This window comes from Dermacentor albipictus, chromosome 7 (genome assembly GCF_038994185.2).
Source record: "Dermacentor albipictus isolate Rhodes 1998 colony chromosome 7, USDA_Dalb.pri_finalv2, whole genome shotgun sequence".
Classification (NCBI taxonomy): domain Eukaryota; kingdom Metazoa; phylum Arthropoda; class Arachnida; order Ixodida; family Ixodidae; genus Dermacentor; species Dermacentor albipictus.
Genome location: NC_091827.1, coordinates 16,064,562 through 16,076,205, shown reverse-complemented (window position 1 = coordinate 16,076,205; position 11,644 = coordinate 16,064,562). Strand labels below are relative to the sequence as shown.

Sequence of the window (11,644 nt, the reverse complement as noted above, 5' to 3'; positions counted from 1 at the left end):
CGCGTCCGATTCCCACGGTGCTGGTGATCTGCATATTTTATTATGGTTTCATGGCAACGTTGCACTCTTGTGTCCGCTACTAACACCTCTCAGACACTTCGGTGAGTGAAGAACTATAACTACGGCTGCTTCCCTACGGTTGTACCGAAATAACTATCGTCACAATTACTGTTGTCACTGCTAATGCGTAATAAAATACTTGCTTTATAACCTCCGGTCGTCCGATGCTGCGGCAACATCTCCCTGGTTCGCTTTTGCTGCCTTTTGTTTCGGCCTATTTTCTGTGCTAGGACGGCATCTCAGCGGCGGCAGCTTTGAAATGATCATCCCACTGTGAAGACCATGCTCTTTGATTAGCGCTCATGCAAACTAAAGATAGACACGCGGTGACAATGTTTAGCATCGTCATATGCTTAGCCTCGAGATTACTACGTCGCATGGTTGTCTCGCGTTTATAGGAGGAAGTTCAGAGACGGAGGCGTGCAGATTGTGCGGATAAATATGCTGAATAAGCGATAAAGAAAAAGAAAGAAGGGAAATAGATAAAGACATAAAAAAAAACGGGCGCTGGACGTCAGGCGTGGACTTTGCGACGCCGGCGGCACCGCTTGGCGCAGGCCCTGTACGACGTGTAGGCCGGCCGCACGCACACGTTCCTCCACTTGCGGCATCGGCGAGAGCGTGGGTCGTAGAACCACCACTGGGGGGCGCCCTCGTCGTTTGAAGAGCAGTTGCTCCGCAAGGGGGCCGGAAGGTGACGCGTGCACCGGCGTTGCGGTGTGCCTGCGAATGCGTAATCACTACGTAAAGTTTCCTGCTAAAGTTCCTACTAAAGATTTCGCCGGGACCCTTGGATTAGAAATTATATAAAAGGATAAAGCGGAATGCAGAGCACAGAAACAAAGCATGAAATAAGCAAAATGTAATCAAGGAACTGACTCAGATGACACACATAAAAGCAAAAGGAAGAGGAAAGATGCATCATTATTGTTAATTACACAGCTACTAATTAGCTCAATTTGCCAGCTAAATTTACCTCAAATAACTACACCAGAGCACTGTCCAAATCAGTCTCCTTGATGGAGAGCAGGCGGGGGAAGTCCCGGACGACGTCGCTACCAGCCTTTGGTCTTTGCGCGTAATGCATCATATACTTGGTAGGAGCGAGTGTTAAAGAATGGCGGCCAACACGTCGCACACAGCGACTGCAGCGCGAAAATACATTGCCTTCGAGATCGGTTACCGTTACTCTGACGGAGCCGTCATTAGTGCGCGTGCGATGTCACGTGGAAACCACAGTATCTCCTACACAAAAATTACTGCACGGTGCTACGTTGCTCCAATTGTTCAACTACCTCAAGAATTGTGGTTAGTGAGTGGTTTTGTCTCATCTTCGTGCTTTGCTGTTCCAGACTTTCTTGGGGCACTATTTCTTACGCTTTAACCTTCTAAATTTTCGGGTGATCATGGCTTTCTAAAGACAGCCACGCACTTAGACGCTGCGCGCTTGAGTAACCACTGCAAACTGTTACATTTACAGAGTGATACATCGCTGAAAATAAACCAATTTCAAAACAAGAAAGTAGTTTGAAGGCAGAAGAACGAAGTTTCAAGAAAATCTATGCACGGCACACCATTTGCACGTTGGCTGAACCGAAGTACTTGATTTAGGCTTCTGGCAGAGAGAAGCCCCAGCGTTCCGTCTAGTAACCTCTTAAATTCATAGAGGACACCACTAGAGCAGACTTGAGCCCACTGGCTCAGGTCGACCCCTTTGCCTCTCACGTAAATAAATTCTCTCTCCTTAACGCATGCTGCAGGTTAGCGTAATAGTTCACTATAGTGTCCATTTAAAGATTTCCGAAGAAGATATGGTACTACCTCGTTCGCAGTGTCGTGCGCACGTTTTTTTCTCGGCGAAGTGGGCACGCGATTCTTCCAGACAGAACGCCTCGGGTGTCCACTCGAGGCAGGAGCCGCGCAGAAAGTACCAGGGCCGACCCGACGCGTTCGTGTCCACGCCGCGCCACTGGTCAAACCGATCGGCCGTGGGGAACGTTTCGTTGACCAGGCACTTGTGGAACACCGGCTGCTTTCGGCACTCTTAGCGAAGACAAAAAGAGAAAAAAAAAGAAAATAAGCAGGCATCAGCCACTGATAGGGCTTGAAACGCAATGAAGATGCGTTCGCACCGACGACCTGGAGAGGGAGCAGGAGAGGGGGGGAGTTGCTAAACCGGGCATCAAGTACCGCCATGCTGTCATACTCGCCATATTGTAAGCCCTGATTGGTTCAGAGGGTTGGCCTCTCTTATTGGCTCAAAGTGCTGCCATTGCAGAGTTTGTTAATGAGGCGGAACTTGGCAATCAGAATAGCGGCCCAGATTTTGCGCCAAAAAACAACACACACAAGAAAGACGACGACACCACGGGCGCTACTTAGTGCTTAATGAGGGTGAAAGCACTCGACATATATAGCCCTCCAAAACACCGCGCACGCGTACAAGGCAATATGGACAACAAAGTCTTATCAGAGTAGGCGCGATAGAAACTTTAGCTCAGCCTCGTAAAGAAAAACCGATGTATCGCTAACTGTGTTAGCGATACATTTGAGCTGAGCTGAAGTTTCTATCGCGCCTACTCTGATAAGACTTTGTACTCCATGTTGCCTCGTGCGCGTGCGCGGTGTTTAGGAGGGCTATATATGTCGAGCGCTTTCACCCTCATTGAAGAGTTGAAGTAGCGCCCGTGGTGTCGTCGTCTTTCTTGTGTGTGTTTTTTGGCGCAAAATCTTTTCAGTGTGCAAGATCACCAGCTAGCTCAGCAGTTAACTCTTCTTGGGTAACTAGGTATGTGTCACTGAGAATATGCCGCTCTACATCGACGAAAGGGATCCGTCAAGTTTCTTCGACACTTAGCGGAAACGAGCCCGCGTCAGTAGGATTTCTCAAGGACAGCAGCACGAGGCATTAGCAGGCTGCGCCACAAATGCACTGGGTGTATCTACCGCTCTTCAATGAACGCTTTTCGCGAAAACGCTTATGCGAGCTGCACCATGAATGTACCGGGTATGTGCCGCTCTTCAATGAACCTCTCAGCAACCTGGGTCGCTGAGTCTGTGCTCCTGAGTGTGTGACCAAGCGAGGGAATCGTTCTCAGCGCTCGCAGGCACCGGGGCGCCGCGCTTGTCGTCTCGGAGGCCACGCGCGGACTTCTCGGCACTGCTACTAGATGGCGCAGCTTGTCTAGAAAGAAGCACGAGAGGGGAGCCCGGTTGCCGTCATATAAGGATAGATCTTATGGATGCATATAACCCTTTATTTATAGTATTGTAGCTAGCTCACATTTTCTGTGTTATTAAAATGATGAGAGAACCCCAGGTGGTCCAAATTTCCGGAGTCCGCCAGTACGGCGTGCCTCATAATCAGATCGTGGTTTTGTCACGTAAAACCCCATAATTAATTAATTAAGTACAGAATTGAACTTCTTTCTCCTAAATGAAACATGCTTCAGTCAAATCGGTGCAGGGGTTGCCTTATAAAAGCAATCAAGGCAGAAAGCTGGGCTAGTTGGTGCGTCATCATTATTCAAAAGACTAGCGCAAAATAACAGGGACACAGACAGAGAAGACGACAGGACGAGCGCTAATCCTGTCGTCTTCTCTGCCTGTGTCCCTGTTATTTTGCGCTAGTCTTTTCTTACAAAAGCATTTCTGCGTTTTTCATCTTCAGAGTTTGGCCCCGAGCTGAAGCTTGAATAGTAGGCGCCCGACAACCGTGACGTTGCACCTATCAGCGAAATCAGCCTGTCAATAGTACGCGCAGCACTTATGAACGAAAACCTTTGCGACCTCGGCTCCAGTGTCACCGACACCAGCCGCGATGGAGGCGAAAATTAAAGAAAGTGATACAACAGTTCGAACAACAGTTCGTGCCCCTACAAAAATTACTGGAAGTTACTCAGGTGCTGTGATGTCTCAGGTGCCACGGAAGTGATCCGTAGTAAAACCTCCGTCAAAGCTAAGAGGAACAACGAAGACACATTTAGATAGCGGCTTGAATTTCGCACAGGCTGTGAAGAGAATTGAATTGTGAGGTTTTACGTGCGAAGACCACTATTCGTTTATGAGGCGCGCCGTAGTGGGAAACTGCAGCTTAATTTTGACCACGCTCTTTGACGTGCCCCCATTGCACGGAACAAGGGCGTTTTTGCATTTCGCCCCCACATAAGTGCGGCCACCGTGGCCGGTATTTGACCCCGCGACCTCGTGCTTAGCAGTGCAGCGGCATAGCCGCTAAGCCACTGTGATGGATCAGGTTGTAAAGAAAAACATTGCATGCTTTGGAGAAAAAGACGCATTGAGCTAGCGCATTCAAGGCATTAATTTTCGTAAATAAAAAAAAAACATTTTGGGCCCTAAATCGAAATTCTGCTTCCTACACGCACCGGAATTTACCCCTCTCTCTCTCTCTCTCTCTCTCTCTCTCTCTCAAACACAACCACCTTCACTCAAATCAGTTCAGGGGTTATCTAAAGAAACATTTCCGTGTTTTAAATGTATCCTGAGAGGTGGCATCCGAGTCGATCCCGAGCTAAAGCTTCCGAGCTAAAGCTTCCTCTTAAAGAACATTTGTTGTGACGGCATGGGGCGTGGCATGATCAGCAAGAGCCAGAGCCCCAGTACCTGGCCTGTGCGAGGAGCGTTTAAATCGCGCTTACCGGCTGGCAGTCCGGGTGAGCGATGGCGAAGGTGGCTGGTGTAGGCGGTCGAAGCGGTCACCGTGGTGGACTCCTCGACCGTGGTGCGAAGTCGACCCGGCTCTCCTGGAAGGGAGGAGTCACGCGGCGTTTAGGTCAAAGACGGGGATAACGAAGGGACGACAATAATAATAATAATAATAATAATAATAATAATAATAATAATAATAATAATAATAATAATAATAATAATAATAATAATTCAGCGCGCCTCTAGCTCATCGTGAAACTGACCGGCGTTCATTGCCAGGTATACGAGATAAACCATGAGCAGGCCCAGAAAGCCAGCGGTTGCGAACGCCACGCAGCAGACGAACATCATGGCACGGTGGACGTGGTCCCTCATCCTGCGCCAGGAGGAGGCGAACAGTGTGGCGTTAAAGGTGTGAAGAAAAAAAAAAGCACGAGAAAGAGCCAACGAATCTATTCTTTGGCATTTGAGTGCACTCACTCACTCACTCACTCACTCACTCACTCACTCACTCACTCACTCACTCACTCACTCACTCACTCACTCACTCACTCACTCACTCACTCACTCACTCACTCACTCACTCACTCACTCACTCACTCACTCACTCACTCACTCACTCAAATTAACAAACAAACAAACTGCCGAGAAGGTGCACCTGAAATTTAGTTGTCACTTGCAAACTTGGCTGACCTAGTTCATACGACCTTCAGCTGTTGTCTGTAATAACATGTACCATGGAAGCGTGATGCAGGATACATCAGACAGGAGCAGTTGTTCGTTCCCAGAATTATGGGCTTTGCTCAGCTAATTTCATTTATTACTCGACAATTACTCATTCCCACCACACGCACCTCCTGCTCATGCGCGTATCGTATTTCACCGATCCTTCTCTTGGAAACCGCGGCCTTCGCGCAGGAATTCTGGCTGGGCCCATCGTCGCGACCGTGCAAACACAAAAATGAGTTACGTAAGCATGGACTTTATCGCACTGCTATATCTCATGGGACAATTCTAAGGTTACGCCCTTTCGTCCACTATGTCCGCTATACATTGCGGGTTCGGCCGGGGAAGCATGAACATATACCACTGGGTTATCTGATATACAGGATGTCCCAACTATCATGCGCCAATATCTTTCATAGCCCCATGCGCATCGCCACCTTGTATCCTTCCCCCTACACGCATATCTCGCCGCACCAGCCGTCAGCTACAGGTTGCCCGTCCACGCTTATGCACTGTCATGTTTTCAGCTACTTTTTTTCCTCGCACAGCTGCAGATTGGAACGGCCTTCCTAACTACGTTGCTGTCATCATGTGCCCATCGAAGTTCGTTGAAAATGTAAAATACTTCCTGTTATTGTGACTATGTATTCTTGTTCTTGCGAACCCTTTTGTAACACCCCATTTTTTGGGTCTTAAAGCTAATAAAATGAAATGAAATGAAATGCGCCAATATTTAAGAACGTGCGAATGCAACATAGCTGGACAGAAAAGAAAGGTAATGTTTGCCGTTGCTTGGAGATAGTCAGATTATTCTTTTTATTCTGCATAATTACATAGTTAGCCTTAATCGATTACTTAAACAACTTCTCAAATATCGCATATATATATGAGAAGTGTCAATAAGACAATTCTAGAGCAACATGAAAATCTCCTGATACAGCCTTCTGTTGCTCAATACGTGCTACATAAAAGTGTTTTTCCAAGCATGAAAGATGCCCGCGTAATACTGCCGCGTGACTGGCTGGTCGAGGCACTTCGCGTGTATTCGCGGGCTTCTTTCACGCTCGGAAAAACACTTTTATGTAGCGCGTATTGAGCAACAGAAAGCCGTATCGGGAGCTTTTCATGCTGCTATACAATTTTCTCATTGCTACTTTTCATATAATTATAATAATTGATAAGATGATTAACTAATTAAGACTAACATTGTAATTAGACGGAATGCAAAAGACAACCTGAATATCCCCAAGCGACGGCAGACAACATTTCTCTGGTTCCGTCTAGCTACGTGACATTCGTATATTTTAAAATCTTGGTGCGTGATAGTTGGTAAAAGGATGGACAGTTGGGCGAGTTGGTACGGTAACATATTATTGGTTTGTAGCGCGAAGTAACACAGACGAAGACTAGAGGAAGACAGGACGAGCGCTCGGTCCTGCCCTCCAGTTTTCGTCTGTGTCACTTCGCGCTACGAACCAAGAATGTGATAGTTGGGACACCCTGCTTAACGAAGAGCTTACAGCTCGCTTGTGCCTTGTCACGCAAGCAACAAAAGCCATAGGTATCTGCCCGAAATGACAACTTGGGTAGCTTGGTATGAACAAGTGGCCATGCCACTGGGTATCTATCTCTTCAGTCTTGTCCAATCTCCCATAAGAGGCTTGTGCAACTGTGGTACACGGGATATAGAAGCCTTCAATGCATTTAAACATATGTTGTACATCTCTGTGCATGCAGCAGTCACCAATATTATTCACCCGACAAGCATCACATACATCGCCTTCGTCCTCGCGACAAAAACAAAGACAGCAGGCGACAAGGCTGCATGTGCTAGTGTCGTCAGCTACGGTGGATACCTGGCTAACTGATCAAGCAAGCTTCGCGTCGGTGTGCTTATGTACAGAAGTACTATAGCGCCAAACAGACGACACAAGAAGAAGAGACACGGACGAGCGCTCGTTCATGTCTCTTCTTCTTGTGTCGTCTGTTTGGCGCTATAGTACTTCAGTAATATGCACCAACTAGCCCAACAAAAAGTTCTGCTGCTTATGTACACCCGGCCACAAAAGTTTACGGACCAGGGAATTGTAGAAAACGTTGAATTTCCAAGCAGTCTGTAGCAGTAGCCAGTAGAACTGTATACGACTGTGTTGTTAACATATTCTAGTCGATGCCCGAAATGCAAATACCAGGTTGCGTTGTGAAGTTGCGGAGATATTCAGCTTTTTCTCAAATTTTATGGTCCGTAATATTTTGTGGCTGGGTGTACAGTGTAGACAAGGACAAATAGCGATCATTTGTGGCTGTGTTTAGATGTGTTCGTTGAATGCTGTTAGTCCCAAGAAGGGACACCGAATATGCCACGAGCTCATAATGCGAAAAGCTCCACCTCGCGAGCCTCGTTGAAAACGCGTGTACTGTGGGCCCTCGTCGTAGTGCGTGTGCCCACGCAGGCGGCTGCGACGCTGTAACGTTTACTATCTATACTAACAGCAGTTACAAATAATTTTAAATTCAGCAGCGGCTACAAACAGCTAATTACATGCAAGTATGTACAAGTCTTTCTGCTATGGACTGGCCACGTCAGCACAAAAATGATGTTAAGTCACGCTTACAGCTGGGTCTGATGTCCGAGACGCTCTTCTCCGTAGATCAGTGTGTCAAGCGCCCCTGCGCAGGTAATATAAGTGTACAGTTCATTCGTTCGAATCTATAAGAAGTAAACTGTACCGACGCTTACGCTTCCGTCTTAGAGTGCAGTTAAAATGAGCGTAAAGTCCTCTTCATAATAATTATGTCATTATAATTGATCTTTGAACCGCGTAGTTGGCTTGCCTAGTGGCGACATCTGGTTTTGCCGCCCCAGGAGCGACTAGGAAACTGGATACAAAATAATTGCGCCGAGCTGTGATTTATCTCGCGGAAGCAATTTCCCGTTGGGTTGGTCGGAAGCAAGTTGTCGTGCCTGGCCTAAATCAATCCAACCTGACCAGTTTTCTTTTTTTCTTTTCTTCTTGCCGGCAGAAGCGGCCTGTCCGGTAAGCCGAAGTGCATCAGCCTATCGATTGTGCGGGTGTGTTCTGACGCATAACCACGCTGGCCGGTATAACTCTCGTTATTGGGAGCACGTTATTTATACAAGCGTCGGCGAAGATTCGAACTGACTGGGGCGGTCCTCTATACTCTCCGACGCGAGAAAGCATAATGCGCACTCTATATCAGGCCAGAGTTCCCTCTTCCGTGCTCTGTCTGCACACGTAGTGATTGGTGTAGCTTAAATTTAGCCTACACAATGAGATGTATACACCAGCGGTTGCAACAACTCTTTGCACACACGTCTTGTATTGTTTGCATGACGCGACTTTCAATGTCGAGCGACTTGGACAGTTTCTCATCACACTTGCTTACAGCGCTTACACACTACACTCTAACAAACAGTTGCTGTATATTTTGCCACGCAACGATAATCGTCATCTGTCTTGTCCGCATTTCCTTTCTTTAACGCGGCGAGCCCGGTACTTTCCAGTAACGAAGGACATGCGTGTTATCAGCATGACATAGCATTCCTGACAAGAAAGTAACGAGCGCAGCGTTTTCAAGAAAGGAAATGCGGGCAAGGCAGATGACGATTGTCGTTGTGTGGCAAATATACACACCAAAGGGTGTAAACGTTTCTTAGTGTGTAGGCAGCATGTTTATGAACGCAGTCATGGAACGCCATGTTCTCAGTTCATCCGTCGCGCCGTTGAAAGGGCCGTTGTTAGTAAAAGTGCGTGAATATTCGCAACTTTTGACTAACGAATCGGATACCGTCCTATTCGCTTCGGTCTCTGAAACAAAGAGGGCAATATTCGATTGATTTTAAAGTAGTGCCTTTCAAATATAAATGAATGACGCCGTCAAGTCTTTGAATTCAATAGTCGCAATTTAGGAGCCCACAAATTTTTGAAGAGTTTTTTAATAGTTCGAATGGCGAACTCTGCGCTATTAAAGTAAAAGCAAGGTATGACAAATACCGTCCCGGCGTCTGTACAAGGCATTAAACACGATACGTTATTTAGCGGAGCACGCAATACGTAGCTCAGGAAACCAGACATTTTCTGCGAGAGCGAAACCGATTATTTGTTCCTAATGCGCTGTTTGTTGCTTTAATAAAGATCACTTTATAACGTGTAATGTGAAAAATGTTACCATATAACGATGCGAATATCACGATGTCAAAATATTTTATAGAAAATGTGAGAACAGGTGTTGAGCATTCGAAGACTATTCGAAAAATTTTCGATATTCGATTCTGTTCATTTCTGGCACTATCCGATAAGTAATAAATTCTGTCTCAAAATTAGTATTGGCACGCCCCTAATTAATAGGATACAGCTTATTTTTTACGCAAGCGATAATTGTTTTTTTGCTTCGATGAGCCAGAGCAGACGACAAGACAACGTTTAAGAAACACCGATGGTCGTTAGACTCGATCTGTTGGACTCTGAGAAACGTTGCCCGCGTAAAAGGCGGAACCTTGGATCTGCGATGGAGGAGCACCTGACCCACGATAAACTGGTGACGTGACGGGTTTTGTCAAGCTTTCACGTGCGAGAAAATTAAAGATAGAAGTTAATGGAGCACACGGCTGTTGCACTTACTGCGCCAGGACATATTCATGGTGGATCGTCGGTGAAGGGATTGCGTCCTGGAACGAACGGGCCCTGACGGCTCACGCAACAAAGCGCTTCTTCTTTCTTTTCTACGCGCCGGTTTTTTCTTGAGTTGACACAGGAAGTTGGTGAGCACGGGCTTAGTAATATAGCGGTGAAATTGCCCATGTTGTCTACTAAAGAAAACTGGAAAAAGAGCATCTATTGGAAGGACGGATGCTTCAAGGAACTTGCCCCACAGCGTCCTATGCTACTAGTATAGTTTTTTCGCTTCTTAGTAAACGAACAGTCCACACGGATGACGATGATGATTAGGATGATGATTATGGTAACCTTAAGCGCCACTCAAGAGGTCTGGCCAAGTGCCGAGTGGATTTCATGAATGTATTAGTGGCACAATGACCTTTAGTACATCGTGATAATCATAAGCCGATATGCACATGAAAAATAAATGATAACAATCTGGAAACTGCGTCATCTTTAAGCAAAAGAACAATATGCTATGTGAGGAGAGCTCTTTAAAGTGGCCGTTTCGAAATCCGAGACTTTTTTTCTGGGTGGTTCTCCTCTTGACATTATCATATGTGGCTGCTTGCTCAGCTGTTTCTGCTTGTTTCGAGGCTGTTTTCTTGTTAATGTATCAGCACATACATCGTGTGCTTTTCCACTAATTTATACCTACCCCTAGTGTTTCCACTAATTTAAACCTACCCCTAGTGTTTCCGTTCAGTTTCAGTCCCCAGCAGATGTCTCTCTCTCTCTCTCTCTCTCTCTCTCTCTCTCTCTCTCTCTCGCTAGTTCTATCCGGCTTTTGGCCAATCCCCTCCAGAGTGAGTTTGTGCCATCAGTAGGGGCAAGTATAACCCAAACTGCGCTATATTTTGCAGTGAAGCATGTTGCTTGGTGCCCTACAGAGAAGGCGTGTCCCCCGAGAATGTGCGCTGCCTTTAGTGTTTTCAGAAAGTCGCAGTATGTCTGGAAAATCACATTGCGCTTCATGCTTCAGGGTTCTTCATAGCAAGGAACAAAGAAGCGCTGTGCGGACAAAATGAATTGGAGCAGGGGAGTCGTGGTCGAACTGCCTCCCCATTTCCTCTAGCAGCCTCAAGGCTGCTGAAGGGGACTGTGGTCGAATGCAATGGAATGGAAAACTTTATTGACTCTTTTAAGGTTTTAGCAGGTCGAGGCCGAAGTCTTCATTCTTGAAGCTTGGGTCCTCTTCAGCCATGGATGGGCCCCTAGTGCAGGGCTCCACTGAGCCGGGCCGCCTCGCACGCGTGCGCTATTAGAGCTCTTTGAGCCTCTAGCTCGCGGCTGGTGAGCCAGCTCTCCCATTGCTCTTCACTTGGTGTTTTGTGTTTGTGGAATGCCTGGTTTCTTGTACACTCCCATGTAATGTGGTATAATGTTGGTTTAGTTCCACAACACGGACAGGTTGCGCTATACTGCGTGGGGAACATCCTACTTAGTATGTGTAAGTTTGGGAAGGAGCCCGTTTGCAGTCTCCGCCATCCTGCAGCCTCCTCCTTTGTTAA

At 46.8% G+C, this 11,644-nt stretch overlaps 1 protein-coding gene across 3 annotated transcripts; it reads right to left on the bottom strand.

Annotated features, from left to right (window-relative positions):
* Positions 1 to 436: 436 nt before the first annotated feature.
* On the bottom strand, positions 437 to 10,210 carry LOC135914338 (uncharacterized). Of its 3 annotated transcripts, XM_065447135.2 has the most exons (7): positions 10,098 to 10,210; positions 8,070 to 8,124; positions 4,992 to 5,104; positions 4,719 to 4,823; positions 3,065 to 3,244; positions 1,882 to 2,103; positions 437 to 783 (listed from the first exon to the last, which is right to left on the bottom strand). In XM_065447135.2, the coding sequence occupies exons 1-7, from the start codon at positions 10,114 to 10,116 to the stop codon at positions 575 to 577; spliced, it is 903 nt and encodes a 300-aa protein (XP_065303207.2). In that variant the 5' UTR covers positions 10,117 to 10,210; the 3' UTR covers positions 437 to 574. The 3 variants fall into 3 exon arrangements, with proteins under 3 accessions (XP_065303207.2, XP_065303209.1, XP_065303208.2); XM_065447137.2 differs by lacking the exon at positions 3,065 to 3,244; XM_065447136.2 differs by lacking the exon at positions 8,070 to 8,124 and having other exon boundaries at positions 10,098 to 10,184.
* Positions 10,211 to 11,644: the final 1,434 nt, after the last annotated feature.